This window comes from Sphaerodactylus townsendi, linkage group LG06 (assembly GCF_021028975.2).
Source record: "Sphaerodactylus townsendi isolate TG3544 linkage group LG06, MPM_Stown_v2.3, whole genome shotgun sequence".
In the NCBI taxonomy this organism is placed as follows: domain Eukaryota; kingdom Metazoa; phylum Chordata; class Lepidosauria; order Squamata; family Sphaerodactylidae; genus Sphaerodactylus; species Sphaerodactylus townsendi.
In genome coordinates this window covers 86,164,816-86,185,981 of record NC_059430.1, presented here as the reverse complement: position 1 = coordinate 86,185,981, position 21,166 = coordinate 86,164,816, and the positions used below count along the sequence as shown (strand labels likewise).

Genomic DNA, 21,166 nt, shown 5'->3' with positions numbered 1-21,166 from the left:
AACGTATTAGCCACGACCTGCGAAAAAAGGAAACCCTGACGGAAGACGATGCCGATATCCTCGCCCTATGCCCCGTTCACTTCACAGATACCGAGGGGGAGGGTGGCATTATTTGGCGGGTTGTCGAGTACCGCCCTTTAGGTTATAACATCCTCACTGAGCTCCGCAAAGCGATGCGAGACGTAGGAATCACCAGCCCCTATGTGAGAGGCATGCTAGAAGCAGTCGCAAGGAATCACCTAATGGTTCCGGATGACTGGAAGACCACCTTTCGCATGCTTTTGAGCCCTGCACAATATGTGATCTGGGAAAGCGAGTTCCGCCAGCAATGTTTCGCTAGGGGAGCCGCCTTGGGCGGCGCCTACACTGCCGCGCAGCTTTACGGCTTCGATGCCTTCGCCAACCCCAACGATCAGATTGTCCTGCCAGAGGCCACCCTTACGGTCGCCTCTGAATGCGCCTACAAGGCGTTCATCAAGGTTCCCAATGCCGGCCAGCCAACCCAAAGCTTCTCTGCCATCCGGCAAAAACCCCAAGAGCCCTACGCTGAATTTGTGAACAGGCTCCAGGAGGCTCTCAAGAGGCAGGTAGATAGCGAGGAGGCCCAAAACGAGCTCCTCATGCGCCTCGCCAAGGAGAACGCCTCCACTGAGTGCCGCAGAGCAATCACAGGCCTAGGCAAAGATCCTGAACTGGCCGATATGCTTAAGGCTTGCCAGGGCATCGGATCCTCCGCCCACCAAGCTAGTCTCCTCGCCGCAGCACTCTCCACCGCCAGGGGACAGCCCCAGGATGATTGCTTCAATTGCGGCAGATCAGGACACTTCCGGAGGGAGTGTAGGCAGCCCCGCTGGGGCCTACAATCCCGATGGAGGAGGATCCCCCCCAGGAGACGAAGACCCCCAAGGCCGCCAAAAACCCGCTGCCCCCGGTGCCAGAAAGGCTTCCACGGGCAAAGCGATTGCCCGTCGGGAAACTTCGCGCTACCGGGCATCTCCCCAGCCCAGGACCAAGGGGGAGAGTACTAGAGCAGCCCCAAACACCAAGACCCACACCCAAACCACCCCCCTCTCGTGGCATCTCGCTCACATGCACCCAGCCCATCTCCTTTAAGTTCCCCCATGAGGTCCTCGTTGCCCCAACCCAGTATAGCGACCCCATCCCAACGGGGACCATTGGGCTGGTGCTGCCAAAGGCCTCCGCAGCTGAGCAGGGGTTGTTCATCATCCCCGGAGTCATCGACTCCACGCACCAGGGACCCATCCACCTCCAAGTCTGGACAAACATCCCGCAGGAGCTACCCAGCGGAACCAGCTGCGCACAGCTGATCCTCCTGCCCCATGCGCTGCCCGCCGCCAATGCAATAAAGGCCACGAGCCCCGGCAGCCATCAGGGCGCAGCTACCACCACCATCGCAGCGGTGGAAACACCCATCGGAAGCTCCCGCCCGTACCTGGAGCTCACTATAGAGGGGTGTCTGTTCAAGGGCCTGGTGGACACCGGCGCTGATGTGACTGTCATCAGGGCAGCCGAGTGGCCTGACCAATGGCCAACCGAGACCTGTCCGCACATCTGGGGGGTGGGGGGAAAACAAACCGCGAGACGGAGCATCCGCCCACTCACGGTCCACAGCCCAGGACTTGAGCGGCCGCTCACTGTCCGCCCCATCGTTCTGGACATCCATGTTAACCTCTGGGGAAGGGACCTCATGAGTCAGGTCAAAACAACCTTAGTCTGGGATGGATAAACCCATCACATAGGACATTGATCCTGATTGTGCCTTCTGAAATTCACATTCGAATTCCCGCAAAGAAACTGTTTTTCCCTCCCGTTTCTCTCCCTTCTATTCTTCAACCAGCAAAGGCGGGAGGGCCAATTTGGCTGACTGGCCCTCCCTGGATTAAAATCTGGGCCCATCCTGGTACCGCAGCACTGCCAGGACAGGCCCCAACTCAAGGGGTTGCTGCAAACACAGATCCACTCATGATTTGGGTGGGTGGTGTTTGCCAAAGCGCAGGGCAGCTGTATGAATTCAACTTGCAGGCCCTGGCGCTCGACCGAAGCCGCCCCTTAAGGAGCGGTCTCGGCGGGCAGCATCTCCCTGAGATAATTCGGTCACAAATTTAGCACCACTCCAGCCTTCCTGCGTTAACCACCAAGATCACGGTAAGTACATTCCCCTTGCAAAGAAAACCCCCCTTGTCCTTGTGTGTGGAAATCCACCCCTATTGCCTAATCGCCTTACCTCCCTGATGTATTCGTCACCCCCAAAGGCGCTCCCAAAGTCCCCTTTGTGTTGCAAATTAGCATGCATACCCACAATTCCCCCAGGGTCCGCTCGCCCCCTCCTCCCTTGAGGCTCGGACCCTCGACTTGGCGCACCCTGATGACGCTCTGAAGCCAGCTTCCATCGGGATCGCCTACCCTCTGCCCTCCCTGTCAAACAACTTAAAGAAAGAGGAGTAGGCGGCCCCCAACAGCATTAAAAGCAACCCCTACGCAGGCTGCAGGATAAGCCTTCGTATATAGTCTTCTTATATCAAACACTAAAATCCAACAAAAACTTGATCCTGACCTCCTGCCATCGGCTCTCCAAGCCTGGCAGGACCCAGCCCCCTCCTATAACCTGGGGAAGGGGGTGTGTTTCAGTCCTTCTTCCTACAGATCTCCTGTGGATCCCGACTCGCCATGACAGGCCAGCCCATGGAATGGCACCAGGAGGAAACCAACCCCATCCCAGAGATGGAACGCATCTCTCTGGAGGATCCCGCCCAGCGGCCTCAACGGAAACGCCGCCACCGACGCCCAGATGGTCCAAAGACCCGGATGACCTGGGGGAATGTCAAGGCGACCGCCAGCCAAGCTCAAGAGCTGCTGCGCCAGCAAGGCCACCCCGAGACGCCCGAGAATCTCTGTGCCGCCCTCTTTGCAATCATCACTGCCAACTCGGCGGCCACCATCCTTTGCCTGCTCTGCTGCCTCCTGCCAGTGGCAGTCGGCCACCCCCTGACGAGCTTTGACCAAATCAACATCTGGGAGCAATTTGCTGCCGCTGCCAACGTTTCGTCCTTCTGCCTGGGCCAGTACCTAGGAGTCCGGAGCCTGCTAAGCTCCTGCCTGCTCCCCGTTTGCAAAGCCCCTGGAGACTTCCTAGCGGAGTCTGGCTTAAGCCCCTTTATGAATGCTTCGTCCATCAAGATCTCTATGATGGCTGACTGGGGACACGGCGTCCAAACCGGCCCGGCCGGCGCTCTCGCCCGTGTCACCAAGACTGGCGCTGATCACAAGTCCAACACCTGCGCGCATTGCCGGCGCGGCAAGACGAGAAACCGACCCGGGCCCATTCACCGGCTCGGCCAACTGGAACTGCATGCACACGGAGGACATTCCCCCCCATGTACGGAAATATCTTGCTCCCCAAGGGTTGGTTCTGGACTTGCGGGGAGAGAACTTTCAACTACATCCCTGCTCGGCTTTCTGCCGGGACTCTCTGTTGCCTTAGCCGCCTCACCACCGTCCTGCCTCAGGCTCCATCCCGGGAGCCCGGGCGGCGCCGCCGCCGCTCCACTCTGCCCCTCGACCCTTCTTGCCGGAGCGATGCGGTTGCCCTCTCCGAAGCGGAGTTCGTCTCCCTCGCGACCTCCCTAGTGGGAGTCCCCGGACTCGCTTCTTACAACGCCAAGACCATTGGCCGGCTGGCCTGTGCCCTTGCGAAGTCCATCAACTCGACATCCATTGCTCTGGATGCCCTGGCCTCCGAGCAGCAGGAACTTCGTCAAGCGACTTTAGATAATCGTGACGCTATTGATTATTTGTTGTTATTACATCACCAAGGTTGTGAGAATGTACATGATATGTGTTGTTTTAATCTTTCTGATAATTCCCATTTGATTCATATGAAAGTGCGTGAACTGCAAGATGTTGTATCTAGCCTGAAGTATGACGTTTTGCCCCACTGGTGGTCAGCCCTCTGGAGCTGGCTACCGGGGGGATGGTTGAGTGCTATTGTACAGCTCTGCATTGGCTTGATTGTGTGCCTCATCGTCGGATCTTGTTTCATTCAATGTGTATCTAATATTGCCTGTAACATGTGTAAGAAACCCCTCGACTTTCCCTTGCATCGCAACCAAGTTCTCATGTTGCACAAGCAGCTCGGCCAGCTTGGCCAAACGGTGGAGGAGGCGAGCGTCCCCTTAAATCGCCCCCTAACAATTCGGCCTCCCTTCTAAATGTAAAAAAGGAGGAGATGTAGGGATGAACTGCTGACCCAGCAGCACCGTAAGTAGAGCGCTGGAACACCGGCGCTCCTACGGCCTTCTGGTCGCACCGCTCCCCCACCCCTCATCCCCCGATGAGTCACGGGTCATGAACTACCTGGCTCACAACCACCGGGTGTCCCGGACAAAGGGACAATGGTCTTGCCCCCAGGTGAGGATTAGGCCCAGACGCTGATGCTCCTCTCCGCACGTAGCAGCCAGGTGAGATCATGCATCACATGATGATCTCTCAGTCTCCCGCTCTCCCGGAATCCCCCCCGTTCCGCCCTCCTACACGCCCCCGCTAGAATCATAATAAAAGGTGCCAAGAACCAGTACGCAAGAGAGTCGCTAGGAACACGGACACCCGCGCTCCCACTGCTGGCGCTCTCCACCAGATGTTATCACCGCGTCTCGTCTCGTTCTTGCGCTGACCTCGCGGGCACGACTACAATCTGTTTCCAATCCCTGTTAAGCCATGAAGAACTCAGGTCCACTTTCAATCAGACACCACCTTACCGAGAAGTTCTGACAATAAAGTGAGAAGAACCACCCTAAATACCACCCTGAGGTCACTGGAGAAAGGAAGAGATAAAACTCAAATACGCAAAATTCAAATTAACCTAAATGAATTGCTGCCAGTCTGAAATTACAAACGTTACTGAGTTAATGTTCATTTCTTTCATGGACATACCACACTTCTGTTAAGCTGTCTTTTTTAAAAAAAAAACCTGCAGCTTTTACATTTGCCCACTTAAAATAAAACAAGGCAGCAAATAAATTTCTATCGAAAATGGAAATGGGTTTTTTTAAAGTAAAAAAAGTATACAGAAGTAGGAGAAGGGTAAAGACTGGTTCATGATTACACGGGGACAAGCCAATCAGCGCTTTGCACAGCTATTTTTCTGCAAAAAGTTACCACAGCAGTTTCCCCGAACTTGAAGAGAACACGTCTGAACGAAACAAAGATAATGTGCTGCCACAGGAGCTCCAGTATTCAAATTACGTCTAACAATACACAGACTAATGAACCTGGGCAAATTGTTTTGCCCCAGTTTGCTTCCAGAAAATAACATCTGACTTGTTGAAAGACGTGGAGGAATTCCTTACCTGCCGAGAGATGGAGCTGTTTGGATTATCTGGCACCGTAGAAATAAGATTGGCGGTGTTCTTTTTGTGAACACTATTCATACCAGGCAATTTAGTGATTTTACAGGCTTTGTTACTAGAACTAGAGTTTTTACGTTTTTTCCCTTCTGATTTGTCAAAACAAAGGGGCAGAGAAGACACCGCATTGTGTGCTGCCAGGGAGTGGTCCCCAGAATGATGAACAAGGGAAGGTACAGACAAACCAGAGGAGTCGATACTGCTTACAACAATGCTCATATGTTTCACTGAGTCTGTTGAACTACTTGATAATGAAGTCCGTCCTGAGGGCTCCAGTTTGGCACTGAGTGGGGTTGTTCCATTGTTTGTGCTGTGCACAGACATACTGTTATAAGAAGATGTGGCCTGATAAGAGTTCAAATTCGAACTTGGGTTCAAGATACAGTTCTTTTTATGGGACCCTGAAAACGAAGACAAGGAAGAGGAATTCTGCAAGGATACTGTGGAGGAAGAAGACGGCGGCTTTTTCTTTTTGTTTCTTGAAGATTCGTCGCTGCGGCATGACAGATCTTTGACTTTTGAAGATTTGCTGGCTTTCGTTTTGGATGGCTTGTGGGACGGGGAAGGAACGACTGCTGGCACTGGTGACACGGTTGACGGAGTCTTAAATGCTGAGTCAAGGATACTCAGACTGGCAGTTACGTGGGGGAAAGCAGTGGTGTGTGACGTAATAGAATTCGTATCAGACGTCACAAAAGTTGCATTGGATACCATGGCCGAAGTCATTATGTAGGAAGAAGGGATTCTTGAGCTCACTGGGACTGAAGGAATATACACTGCACTGGAATTGCTGAAAGGCTGCAAAACTGATGCTGGAAAAGAGGTTGTGATATGTGCTGCTGGAGAGGGCACAGGGCTATCGACTGCAGGAGGGATTTTCCTAAAACAAAATACACACACATTGAGGGGTCAGAGATCTTTTGTTCCAACATCATACACATTTCTTCTGCCAAATGTCATTCAGTAAAGAACAACCTTTCTAGAGGTGCTGAACAATAAAATTAAAAACCTAACTACAAAAAAGCCAAAAATAAACCTCTCAGTTTCCCCCGAGGATAACATTTCCAATCTGTTTAATAAGTTCTGTATTTTCTCCCAGAGTCTTACAACTATAACAATAAATGCTGAAATCTATGTAAATTCTATCTTCTATGCAGGTTCTATCCAAGTTGAGATAAAATAAAATCAGTCTGCTTCTAAACAGAGGTGATCAGTAGGACAAATACACAGCTGTACAACTACTATCCCAATCCTAGACAAAATCCAGTCAAGTGGGAAGCACTTTCCCCCTGCACCAAGAAGGCCCACATAGTATAATTTCCCTATTATTTTCTACTACACATAAGCACCTATACAGATCATAGCCATGCTCCTGTTAGGTGAACACATGCACAATCTGTGTACAGTACAAACTTAATTTTCTTTATTGTGTAACTCTCACGTTTTATTCAATGCACATATAGAAGACTATATGATTTAAACCCCACATTTACTCAGATACTGGTCCCCACTTTCATTTGGAGTGAGCACATATTGTTCGTTCTTCAAACCACAGTGGGTATCCACATTATTGTTCGTTACTAACAGATACCCACAGGAATAGAAAGGATGTACCAGTACTCACTGTAACATGTGAAAAGGAATAATGTGTGGAGATATTAAAGAAGAAGAAGAAGAGTTTGGATTTATATCCCCCCCCTTCTCTCCTGCAGGAGACTCAAAGGGGCTTACAATCTCCTTGCCCTTCCCCCCTCAAAACAAACACCCTGTGAGGTAGGTGGGGCTGAGAGAGCTCTGAGAAGCTGTGACTAGCCCAAGGTCACCCAGCTGGCATGTGTGGGCATGTACAGGCTAATCTAAATTCCCCAGATAAGCCTCCATAGCTCAAGTGGCAGAGCTGGGAATCAAACCCGGTTCCTCCAGATTAGATATACGAGCTCTTAACCTCCTATGCCACTACGTCAGTGTACGCATCCCATATCCACTTACATTTCCTTTTGGTTTCCCCAAACCATGCTCCGGGCTTCACCAGTTCCTAACTAGGCCAAACTGAAATTTTTGTTTCTGAACAAACCCAAAGGCTCTAGTCTTTTTCTTATCTGGGAAACTCTTTGATCTATTTGCTTAGTCTTTTCTGCATTTTCTTATCTCTTTTCTGAGAAGGCATAAGAACTACTCTACATGGCAACTGTGCCTCAGGGTGACACAACAATATTGACGATTTTATTTTGATCTAGTTTCTGCATAGTTCTCAACACAGAATTAGCCTTCTTCACTGCCATCATTCAATGAGGTAATGCTTCCAGTGAAGTACCCATTACAACACCTGAGTAGATACAGCTTCCATTTGTAAAGTACAGGTGAAAGGTCCTAGGATTTGGTATTCTACTTACCTTGTTTGGTGGGGGCAGGGGGGGGGGTAGAATGGAGAAGGACTGAACACAACTTTGCTTCACAACACAATTATAATGACTATTCAATCAGTGTGCTTATTTCTGAGCTGCTGGCACTGACATATTACCATTACGTTATTAGAGCACGTTTTTCTTTGCACAATTTCATCAGTGTTGTTCACAATGGCAAGAAATGAGAAATGCAGGAGACAGACCCAGAAAGCATAAACCATTCACTTACTTCCACATTTGTGAATTCAAGTGCTTTTCTACCATAGAATTTAGCGCAAGTCGAAAACGATCCCATCTTCTATCAAATACATAGTACCCTCTTCCCATCAGATGACTTCCAAATGAACAAAACTAAATAGGTTAAGAAAAAAGTAAAATTATTTCAATCAGTAGAATCTATAGTAACATTCTTGATTAACATATTACAAGAATTTAGAATTGCTAAAATAATTCTGAACAGGCAGTCATTTACCTGAACTAGCTGAAAATAATTACACAATGGCTTCTATCATGTACCTAAGCATTTGGTTTCATTCTTTAAGCAATTTTATCAGTGTCTACCGACACACAGGGATTTTTCTCTACATGGAATGCAGGAAGAAACACCTGTTTATAGGTAAAGTGGGGTAAAGTATAGATGACTGAGGAAGGCAGTGCAAATCATCTCATGAACAAATGTTTTCCTAGTAAATGTCGTGATGTGATGTCACCCCACTGATCAGTAATGACCTGGGGTGCTTACACAGGGGACCAACCTCACCTTTTAGTTATTTAAAATTAGCTTTGATATTTTATCCTCACTGCCCACTGCTTTTTTATTTTTGCACAGTTTTAATAAATCACTTTAATTATATTTTGTGTCTGAAACCAGTACTTTGACCTTCACTGGCTACAGCTGCCAAATTAATTGGTTTCTGAAACTCACCATGTAAATGTGCTACACTGCAAAAGTGACTGTCTTGATCTTATTCCTAGGAGGGTCATTGACCCGTCCCTTGGTCTCCAGCTGACTGGGTCGTGAAAGGGACATATGATAGACTACCTACCAGCTGAGGCATGAGGAGTCACACTTCAGTGTTGTATAGTTTAGTTTAGCTGCCCCATCCCAGGAGGGTTCAACAGCTGCTTCTGTGCTTACTGCAGGGAAATGGCACACAGTATGCAACTATGCCCAATAACCTCTCAGGCAGTGGTGGGATTCAGCAAGTTCGCACTGCTTCGGCAGAACTGGTAGTTAAAACGGTGCTTGTAAACAACCAGTTGTTAAATTATTTGAATCCCACCACCAGAATCGGTTGTTAAATTATTTGAATCCCACCACTGCTCTCAGGGATTATTTTTGGGAGGCTGCATCAGGGAGGCATGGAAGTTCCATTCTCAGGGAAGAGGTCTATTTGGATCTGTAAGTAAAGATTTATTTTCCATCAATAACCTGTTTCAAATTAAAATCACCAGTTATCATTAATTTATTCAGTTACTTTTCAGTCCACATTGTTGGCTTAGAGTCCTTTAAAACTTTTTTTGATGCGGAACAACAGAAATTCCACCTCAAAATCTTTTTTTTTACTTTGGCAAGTTACCAGACTGTTATATTTTCATTTATCCCCTTCTCTACCTTTTGAACAAAGCTGCTTGTCTGTGAGGGATGCTATTGCACAGTACTCAAGCTTTGACAATAAGATCCCTTTTTCTCCACAAGGACACACATAGCTGGTCATAAAGGTCTCTTACTAAAGAGAAAGGAAGAAAGAGACATACCCCAAGAGGTCTTGGATGGTGTTCAGAATAGTGGCAGTCTAATTTTTCAGCTTCTTCAGATCCATCCACTTCCCCTTCATCACTGGATAATCGACTAGGCAAGTCTCCCATCATGGAAGGCAAAGGCAGTTCCTGTGGATACCCACTGTGGTTTGAAGAACTTGTACTATTTATGTTATTTGAAGAGGGTCTAAAAGAAGAGTTTTTAAAGGTAAGTTGCATTATCAACAACAATGTGAGGCTCTATAAGTAGCTTCCCAAGCTCAGAGGTTTACAGTGCAATCCTACACATGCTTACTTAAGAGCAAGTCCCACTGAGTTGAAAGAGACTTCCTCCCTAGTGAGAGTGAGCCAAAGACAGAAAAAGCCTAAGGATCCTATCCAGTAACTGGTCTGAGCAGGATATCTGGTGGTCAAAGAATCCTCTATATCCAAGCTCATTTTCTCCAGAAATACAGTGTTGCACCTACCTGAAACTGGTGTGGGTTTCTTTGCACACTGGAACTGTGCATGTGCATGCCAGCCTCAGATTGAGTAGAAAGCTTTTTCTCCTTCAACTATTTCTGTAAGGAGCACTCACTCCCCCTCCCTACCTGTTTAGGTGGGAACTTTCCTGCCCAAACAGTCACATGACAGGAGGTGGAGGAATGCCTTTCACTCAGTTCTTCTACCACCGCAGCAGCCAGAGAGGTATGAATAGAGACCAGGCAGTGCAGTAGTCCAATTATAACCCACGGCAGGATAGGAGAGAGAGATGTGTGCCTGACCAGAAACTCACTCGATGAACCACAGTTACAGGTAAGTGCAGCGCTATATTTCATCTTTGCGGGTATTCTGTGCAGTCCCACATTGGGAGAGTAGCAAGCTTAGTCACCTTGGAGGTAAGCTTGAGGCTGTCTATTTGAATAACACCTGCACTACTGCTCTCCTCACAGCAGAATCCTGACATACTACAGGTATTTTTAATACATAGAGCAAACAGACAGGATACAAACAATATATGTTTACAGAATACCATTTGACCAATGGAACAGAACTGTTCTTATTACCTCCCCCACCACAGCCCATTTGGCTCCTTAAAATCCCCCTCCCCATTCCTCCAGGAGCAGCATTTCAAGTTGCTCAGTGAGGTGCTGGAGGAGACTGGAGGCAGAAAGTTTCAATCCCACTCTGCTTTCTAGTAATGAAGGAGAGAGTCTGGATCTAGGAAGTCTCTTTGCAGCTGTGCAATCATCTACCCAATTTGGATACCCTCCGTTTCCAAGCTGCATTATTTTATGCCCTCACTTGACATTCTAACATTTGCTCAGGCAGAATGCAAAAAAGAACATCAGCTAAAACTCCAGGTGTGTTTGCCTGCCCTCCTGGCATTCCAGAACCCTGTGTTTGGACAGACTACTTACCTAGGAAATACTGAATTGGGCGGTCTGGATTTTGCAGGTGATGTTCCTTTGGGTTCTTGCCCAGAGTTTACTGAAGCTCCTGATAGAAGGTCTTGTGCTGGTACAGGTTGGCTCTGATGTGTTTCCCTTACAGACTGTGGATGTTCCTTATCTTTTGCTACTTCTTTTTCCCGGGATCGGGCTTTGTGTTCTGCTAGAAGAATGTCAAACTGTTTCTTGCGGCCTGGAACTGCTCGCCGATGATTCAGTGAATGAGTCTTAAAAACAGGTTGTTTATAGTGTTAGTATGTGTGTGTACATATAAGAATCATTATTCATTTTCTGATTTAAAAAATAATTTAAGAGCTAAACAAAATGCCACTTAAAATATTTTTTGCCATGACAATAGAAAACTGTCATTCTATTATTTATTTCATACTGGCTAATAAGTCAGCCCTATCATTAAAAAAAAATTATTTGCCTACTTATTTATAGTACTATTCTCCCCAAGGGGGACCCAAAATGGCTTTCAACATTCTCCCATTTTTACCTTATCTTTACAACAACCTTGCGAGGTAGGTTAGGCTGAGAGTATGTGACTGGCCCAGCAAGCTTCCATGGTAGAGTGGTCTCCAAGATGCCAGTTCAACACTTTAACAGCTACACATCACTAGTGTCAGAACTGTTTAATAAAACTAATTTTGTGATAAGAATACTTGCCATGAAAACTGTATCCTTACATCAAATGGGGATTTAGCAGTCAGAAGTGCATCCAATGAAGGAAGTTCTTACAGATAGAAGCTTATACTGGAATAAACATTTGTTAGTCTTTAAGATGCTGCTGGACTTCCATTATATTTTGTTGGTTCAAACTAACATGGTTACTTACCTGGAATTGTTCACATTGTTTTCTAAAGAACCACATATTCCACTAATTGTATTCCTAGAACATGTTGAACGTGCCCTTCAATTGGAGAAGACTGGCAAACCTGCAGTAGTTTTTATTGTTTTGTTTCTTGTACAGTTTATTTGCTCTGTTGCATTACTTGTTTGTATTATACTACCTTACTGTGCATGCAACACTTTTTGAGTCTGTAGCTGCTAATTTCATAATCAAGTTTAATTTGCATGTTTTGTTATGTACTGCATTGTATGTTTTGTACTTTTCATTGCAGTGCTTAATGTGCGATCCACCTTAATTCACAGTGAGAGCACAGACTAAGCAAATAATTGTAATATATATCATTATCTGTGCAGAATAAATTCAGTTAAACTGCTGCATAGATAGATTGTAAGCAAGTACTAACAATACTCACCTTGCTATGAAACAAACTTTTAATGGGGTTCTTTCCCCCTGAGAGCAGCAAGGAAGTTTTGTTTTTTATGTTAGCAGAGGATGGCACATGTCCAATATGGATAGAGATGTAACATCTCTATCAATACTTTCCCATAATGAACCAATATTTTATTTATGCTGCTTGTTATAAAGAAGGGCATTCCAGTGCTCTAGTCACTTAAAGTGGAGCATAGGTCTCCCATGACTTGTAAACCAGTTGGGCGAGGAATCACTGTGCCCAGCATGTTCTTCATAATTCACTAAGCAACAGCCTCAGAAAGGCCATATTTCACTGAAGAAAAATGTTTAATTTATTATCATAGCTGACAACCTGTTCAGGTGCACCTATATGCCTCATCCTCTCTTCCCACATTGAACGTAAACCTCTGAAGAAGAAATGATTTAGCAGAGGATGGTACCCCACAAAGTGTGGCCCATTAACTATAACAACACTATCATATGACTGAAATTAGTCCTGAACTGCTAGCCACAGGACCAAAAGAGAAGCCTGCCATTTATGTTTTACTAGCATTGCTCTTCTAGAGTCATCATTTTAGTAATATTTCACACAGCAATATCCGCAGCTTGAAAGGTGTTGCTCTTAACTGCTAAGCATTAGCAATGAACAGAGAATGCGACTTTGAATTTCAGCTCATTCATGAGCTCATCGGGAGGGGGAGGCAGCTTCAGTCCCTTCCCCAGCCTGTAAATGTGGATACTACAACTAAACAATTAGGCGAGAATCACAACAAGCACTCTTGTAAAAGCAAAAGAATAGCTACTTCAACTCACATTAGTTTTTTTTTTTAATCGAATTCGGCTAGCATAATCTATTTCAGAAAAGAACTAAAACTACCTTGCAAGTGAGTGATCTTGTGCAGGGCTTCTTTGTCTCAGGATCCAATACTCCACAGTGTTTATTTGGGTCAAACTCTCTTTCTGTATAAAATAAATATGGTGAACACAGATTACTATGATACAATCCTGTGAATGAAATTGAAGATGCAGTAAGGTTGCCGATCAGAACAGAAACCTAAAAGTATTGTACCTTCTTTTGGAAAGGTTATCCTACCTCATAGTGAGAATGTGCTAAAGCAGGGTTCCCCATAGCATCTGCCAGTATGTCCTTTGGTGCTCGCTGAGCTCTTCTGGAAATGGATGTGGCCATTGTAAGGCAAGGCTGGTTATTGGCTTCCCTCATTCAAATGAAAGTTTTCCACTGGAGGGTGAGGAGGACTGGTACGCAACTGGGCTTTCCTGATTGTGTGATTCTATACCCCCTTCAGGATTTCCTGTTTCCCAGGAGAAGTGAGGTATTGTGTTGGCTCTGCATCCTGAGACAGTCATTTTGGGTTTGGCCCCCCCCCTCCCCCCCCCCCCCATGGTAGCCATTTTAGGGTGGTGTTCAAAATGTTGGGGGTCCCTGTTTTAAGGAGTGGAAGATGCAGTAGCAGAATTACTATCAGGTTATTATTATCTACACTTCTGGAACTTAAAGAAGTTTAATAAGGACCTGCAACAAGTTCCCATCTGTAGCTGACCAACTGGAAAATTTCTGCACTGTGGCAACCCCTTATTCAATCATATCTAGTTTAAGATACTGGTACATTTACCTGCGTATACTGCTGTTCACTCTGAGTAAAATAATCTAGACCTTGATTATTGTAGTCTTGTGCATGTATAAAATCTCTTATAGTGTGGAAAAAGATTTTTCATAGATAACTGCAGTGATGCTTCAGCTAAAACTGATTAGTAATGTGAAGAAGGAAATGGTAAACCAGTTCTGATCATCTTATACTTCAAGCTCTTACGATGAGACACAGTTCTTGTCCTCACTGCCTAGTTAAGGAGGACAATAACTAACCAGTATGGCGATACACTGAACTGATTAGCTACTGGAGACTACTAAACAAAGAAGGAAAGGATCTCATTCAGAGTCATGTTGCGACAGCTGCTTACCTGAAAGTCTCTTGTAAGGCTTGTTACTATTTTTAGTGCCATTCTGGTGCTTCTTGTCTATTGATGGCGCTAGGACTCCTTTGCCATTCAGAATCTTTTCTGGTGATGGTGGCACTGATTTAGATGTCAAAGCAGATTTAACCAAGGTTGGAGTAGGTATGGCAGATGACGAACATGACGATGTTGTGATGGTGGTAGTGGTTGTAGAGTTCATTTTAACATTGGCACCATCTGCCTTCACCAGGTTAGGGATTTTCTCTAAACTGACTACGGGAACGGGAACACTGAAATACCAAAGGAAAAACAAAAAATGTATTTTCTGCACCGTAGTATTCTTTTTCTATACTGCATACCATCTTGCTATGGCATCAGTCTATGCTACACCTGGAATCGACCTGTAACTTGTAGACAGTACAGTGGAAATGTGGAATATAAAATTTTAAATAAATTACATGAATAAACTCATGTTTAGTAAACTTTAGCCAATTCCAGAGGGCCACCCATATTAGTTAGCAGCACCCAAAACAAACTGTAGACAACTAAAATATTTACATTCACAATACTGATGAGGGAAGAGTGTCATGGGTGAAAACTGCCCCACTCACGGTAGAAACTCTTCATTTATCTAAAATATTTCCGTATTTTAACTATAGAATTACTAACCCATGAATCCTGAAATTCTGAATAAAGTTTCACAATTAATTTGTACATCCTGTCGAAGAACTTTCTGATAACTTGGTGTTCCCAAACTGAGGGACACTATCCTGAGTTGCTCCAGTCAAAATGCATTCTGACTCAGACAGTTGAAGCCAACTGGTTTAGACTGAAGTAACTCCGTGTATGATTGCACGATTAATATAATGTTTTGCATAAAGCCATACAGGTATACTTGAACAGTATTTAAAAACAACAACATGCAGATTAGTTTTATTATAAGTTCGGCCATTATATATTACTACCTCAGCTACCATGCCTTTACTAATTCTTATCCTTCTATATTTGTGTTCCTCCTACTTCTGCTGCATTAAGGCATTTTTAGGCAATCTCATTTCTACTGCAAGAAGGAGAAGTGCTCATAGCCTGAAGATATTGGGGCCCCATATGTTAGTTGTGCCACATATCAGTACACTCTTCTTTGACAGTTCTCATGTACATGTAGGTATCGGTTTCCAAGTCACACTGATTACCCATCTAAAAAACACCACTGCTGTGTATTTACCAGTATTTTACTTTCTTTACCGTTGGAAAGGTAGCAGTTGCTCCCTCTGTCACATAAGAAGAAATATTCATCACGTTCCAAACTGCAGAATGTTCAAGGACTCCACAAGAGAAACTGTCAGGGTGCTTTTGGAAACTTATATATTAGCCAGGCCTAAAATCCACAGCAGACTTAGCAGAACAGTCAGTTCAGTGTGAGGTTTGTTTCTGCATTTCCTTGCTAGGCACAAAATTATGCTGAAGCCTGATTACACCAATATTATTTGCAATGTTCACTATCAACAGCAAAGCCATTCTCTACCTCAAGCTTATACTATACTTGTAAAGGGATCACTTAAGAGGCTTGGTCTGTGTACACAGATGTGAACTATAAAAACAGTATAAATTGCAAGAAGATTATCTCCTCCCTTCAAAGGAGGAAAAAGATTTCCACAACTCAACTTAGTAAATTCAAAGAAAGCATACAAGATACAGCAGGGCTAAAAAGAACCTGGTAAAGTTGCAACTGAAAGAGTGTATTTGGTGATGTTCCCACTGCCGACTAATCCCGGGATACTCACCCGAAATATCCAGGTTTCACGACAAATTCCCCACAGCTGAACCGCCGAACAGATTCATCCTGGTTCTCCCCCGCCCCCCATTACATGTTTTTCCCAAACCTACTTGAATGTGAACTTTATAAAAAAATGTGTCTCCAATCCAGATCAGTGGGGAGGTTCGGGGGTCTAATGTGGTTTCAAATTTCCTGCCGTAGAGAGTGACACAAATGCCTTCCAGCCAATCAGAGTGCAGTTTTGTGCCAGTTGAGTCTATCGTTGTAATGTGTGTACAAGAGAATATTACTCGCTTAAACTTGCACACGAGAGAACATTACTCGCTTAAACATGTGCACAAAAGAACCCTACTCGCTTCAACATTAGTACGTTTATTTCGTGGGGAAAAAAGTTCTCGCCTCAACACGGCATGATAGCCAATCAGGACGAGGAAGGAAGAGCCACTGACTGGATCGTGCGGTCATGGGGATTGCTGCACTGTTTGAAAGCATGATTGAGATGGATGTCCTCATCACATACACGCCATGGTGGGGAGGGTAAAACCTCGATGAAAAGGTGCCGTTTCTTTTGAAACCTGGTTGTATCTGTATTTAGTTTTCAGTGGGGATTTGGCCTTTGAGACATATGTGAGAGCAATTAATGGCTCATGTTTTCACAAACCCAACTTATTCCACTACCCAGTATTCACATTTTGGACTGTGAAACAGATTATACATATTTAAATTAATCTAAAACTGGTTTTTAATGCAGTTTTAAGATTTTTGTTAAGATTTTTTTTCTTGTTTTGTGGTCTCATTCCCTTCTTTTCTAAGTAATGGTGTTTGTGGGGGGATGGTAGCACATCTTTTCCCCTGCTGACTATTGGGAATTCACACTCAACTTTATAACCCAAAATAAACATGCAGATTTTCCTCAACTTCTGGAAATAAACACTGAGGGTAATTACAGTGTTAGTTTTTATATGCTTGCACATTTTTCAAGCATAGAAGCGTGAAAATGTTTTTATGCAATCCCATCAACCCCCCCAACAAAAGTGGCCTATTCAAGAAGGGGGATGGGTTGTAATTAATTTGATCTCTCGTACTGTCTTCAAAACACAAAGATATTCACAATGATCACAGACTATGTTTCTTCCCCTCTACCAATATTTTATCTGCATTTTGACTCTGTGTAGGTCTATGTTCCAAGTATATTAGTCTATTCATTTACTTCATTTATACCTCTCTCCCCAATAATGAACCCAAACAGGTTAGGGTTAGGCTGAGAGTGGGACTAGTCCAGGCTTCCATGGCAGAAGGGGGACAAACCTGTGTCTGACATGCTAACCACTTCATCATGCTGTTTCTCAGGATCTCACCTTGGGAACTGAGGCTTCCAGTCCTGTGCAAGGAACTACCTAACAGGATTTTATAACACTCATTGAAAGTCAAACCATAAACATGCAACAAGATACAACAACTGATACAATAACTGATCTGGTTGAAAGCGGCTTTGAGCATATTTTATGAAGAATGTGACAAATTAGTAACCTAAATAAATAACAAATTCACCTGAAAATGGCTGTCTCTTTTTATTCAAATTGACAGAAATGAAATCGGACTGAGGCATCTCTTGGAAAGCGAAGCAGCCACAGCTCTTGTGCAGACATGAAGGCAAATGAACAGGTACAGTAGAAAATGAAGCCATTCTTTTTGCCACTGCACCATTATCTAGCACAGAGCTCTCCCAATGCAGACAACCAAACACACTTCCATCTAACACTACTACAAAACAATGAGCAACAACAGCTGCTGCTGACTCCATCCTTTGCCGAAAATGACAGGAAGAAAAATCAGGACCAACTGCCAACTTCCACCAGCTATCACTGGGCAGAGGGTGAGAGACAGCTACTTCGCAAATGCTGCTTCTAGCCAAGATACACAGTGTGAGAACAATCCAGGTCATCCACATGCTGTGGTTGCCTTCTCCTCCCTCCTTGGCTTGCTTGAATGGATAAAAGGAGCTACTGAAAGACAGCAAGGGACAGATAGGTCCTTTGGGTTGCTAAGCCCAAGATTCATAATTCATCATTTGCAGGGAAAGTCTGCTCTTTAGAATTTTAAGAGATAGCCACCCTCCATAGCAGAACAATAACAACAACAAATTGTAGTCCACTCAGGAAACTTGGCTGGAGTTTCCAAGGTAGCAGAAGGTAATGGGAGGGAAGGAGCAGTGGCATAGCATCAAGGGAATGTGGGTGCGCTGGTGCGGGGGTGTTCCAGGGACGGGGGCGTGGCAGTTCCCTCTCACTATGGCCCTGGGATGGATTCCAGCAATATTTTGATCTGTGGATGGAAACATTTCTGCACACTGAAGATGCTTTTTTGACACAGTCAACTGGTTACTCTCTACAGTAAATGTTTCTTGTTGATGGCAGTTGTTTTCCATATTTTTGTAATATTATGCATATTTAATAGAATTTTAAAATCTTGTGTCATCCTTGGAAACCCCCCCCCACACACACACCACCCCTCACCCCCACACACCCTCCTTATTGGTCATATTTATAACCTGCTCTCCCCCACCAAAATCCTTAGGGCTCAGGGTGGTTTGCAACATAATAATAAAATAATAATACATAATTAATAAACACAATAATTTATAAACTATGGAACAACAGTAAAAATTTAGAGCACAATAAAAACCAATCATTAATAATAACCTAAAAACAATGGGACCTTAAACAACTTACAAACATTCTCCCCACAATGAAAATATCCCCACATACAAATATGCTCCAAAGTTCAGGAAGATAGATAAACCAGATGGTCTGGGTTTTATTTGAAGGATGCTGGTGATAGGGCTGGGCAAAAATTCAGATGGAGTGGGGTGGTGGTGGTGGATGGTCAGGATTTAGGCCAGCAGATTGTAATGGTGGTCCCTATGTAATCATTGCTGTCCACAATTGCAAGCCTGGAAGAACATCTCCATCTCACAGGCCCTTCAAACCTGAGCCTGACCTTTATGACTTGGGTCTCCTTAGACAGAGAATTCTACCAGGTAGGGGCTACAGTCGAAAAAGCTATGGCCCTAGTCAAGGACAGCCAGATAGACTTTGGGCCAGGGATCACCGGGTGGCTGTTAGTAGATGACCATAAAGCCCTCTCGGGGAGGTGGAGGGGGGAGTATATCAGAGAGGAGATTCTAAAGATATGTAAGTAAGCACCAGCACCTTGATCTGGAAATCAGCCTGGAGCCAATGAAATTGATGGAGTACCAGCTGTTTATGTGCCCTCCAGGAGGTCCTTGTAAGAACCTATGCAACTGCATTTTAGACAAATTGTTGCTTCCAGAGCAGCCTCAAAAGCAGCCTTATGTAGAGCGAGTTACAGTATTCCAGTCTGGATGTGACCATTATGTGGATCACCCATAGCTAGATCTGGGAGGGACAAATAAGGCATAATTTGCCAGGCCCAGTGAAGATGAAAGGTGGCCATGCTGACCACAGTAGTGACTTGGGTCTCAAAAGAAAGGGAGATGTTTTGTTATAGTTTTGTTTAAAAGTACAATAACTGGTAGTTTTGCTTTCAGTGTGTATTGTTGAGCTATGCATTAACTTTCCTTTAAAAGACAAATGAAAATATAAAGTGGTCAATGACAGGGAGCTGGATGTGGACTAAAATTGTTATGGCAGTTATACTGAACTGTGTCTCGCTTGGAGGCATTTGGAAGATTTCCTCAGAATCAAAAAGTGGACTTTTTACTGTTTACAAAAAGTGGACATTCAACTTCTTCTGTTACTGTACCGGATCTTACAAACAAGTACCAATTAGAAGACTTTTCCAGGAACTTCAAAGGAGTAAAGGTTAGTGGTAGAATGTTTCCCTGGTTCAATTCCTAGTATGTTCAGTCATAAGAATTTCATGGAATACCTATTAGGTGTGAAGAGTAAGATTTGACCAGCTTTTCATTCTGGCTTCTGCTTTTAAAATCCCCAGACTTCTTTCTAGGGAGTGAAAAGCAGTCAGTCTGATGACGATTCAGTATGTCAGACACAGAAGATCTCAAGGATTAAGTGTGAAATCCCACATCTCTCTCATTGAGGTCTTTCTGGAATGTATTTTGTGTAGTGGCATAGGAGGTTAAGAGCTCGTGTATCTAATCTGGAGGAACTGGGTTTGAGTCTCTGCTCTGCCGCCTGAGCTGTGGAGGCTTATCTGGGGAATTCAGATTAGCCTGTACACTCCCACACACGCCAGCTGGGTGACCTTGGGCTAGTCACAGCTTCTCGGAGCTCTCTCAGCCCCACCCACCTCACAGGGTGTTTGTTGTGAGGGGGGAAGGGCAAGGAGATTGTAAGCCCCTTTGAGTCTCCTGTAGGAGAGAAAGGGGGGATATAAATCCAAAACTCTTCTCTTCTCTACTGGCAGTCTGTCTGTCTGCAAGGAAACCTAATAGCACAGCTTCCTAGAATTTCCCAGTTTTAACTGATAACCTCTCTGATATAGCTGTGTAACTCAGGTTGCAGGACAATCTATCAGAGGTGAGGGCTGAGTATACATTGTATTCATGCCTTCCCCAGTTTCAACTGACTTTTGCCAAGCCTCTTTTACCTCTTTTTATCAATGCTGCCAGTTTTTCCCAGGACATAACTAGGTCTCAGGAAATCCAGCCTGGAACTTCCTATTACCATCTTCTGTAATCGATCAAACATTTTTCTGGCTAATGTGCTTAAGTCTCTTGAAGGCAGCTTCCTTCCAAGGCCTCAAGACTTTGATATGAAAAACATATCACACTTATGAAGTTCCCCAGTTTTGCACCTTGCCTCTTGACAACAAGAGCCAGTGTAGTATATTGGTTAGAAAAGGATTGGGGAGGCCTGGCTTTAAAGCCATGTTCAACCATGATGATCACTGGCAGTGGAATCCTAAGCAGAGTTATACTGTTCTAAGTCCACTGAAGTCAATGAGTTCAGAAGGGTGTAATTCTCCTCAGGGCTGCACTGTAAGTGACCTTGGGCTTAATACTCAGCCTCTCTCACAGGGTTGTTGTGAGAATAAAATGCCGTATAGGAGTGGAGAAACATATATAGGCAGTAGGGTTTCCAGTCTCCATGTGAGGACAGATCTCCCAGAATTACAACTGATCTCCA

The 21,166-nt window shown here is 44.8% G+C and overlaps 1 protein-coding gene across 4 annotated transcripts in view; it reads right to left on the bottom strand.

The window, feature by feature from the left end:
• Positions 1-21,166, bottom strand: part of ATXN7L1 (ataxin 7 like 1) — a 78,630-nt gene that overhangs the window by 7,277 nt on the left and 50,187 nt on the right. For all 4 annotated transcript variants that reach the window (XM_048500690.1, XM_048500691.1, XM_048500692.1 and 1 more), the window contains 6 exons: positions 14,264-14,547; positions 13,161-13,243; positions 10,990-11,246; positions 9,587-9,776; positions 8,058-8,179; positions 5,367-6,303 (listed from right to left, as the gene is read on the bottom strand). In XM_048500690.1, the coding sequence (XP_048356647.1) occupies positions 5,367-6,303; positions 8,058-8,179; positions 9,587-9,776; positions 10,990-11,246; positions 13,161-13,243; positions 14,264-14,547 (1,873 nt within the window). The remainder of the gene's footprint in view (positions 1-5,366; positions 6,304-8,057; positions 8,180-9,586; positions 9,777-10,989; positions 11,247-13,160; positions 13,244-14,263; positions 14,548-21,166) is intronic.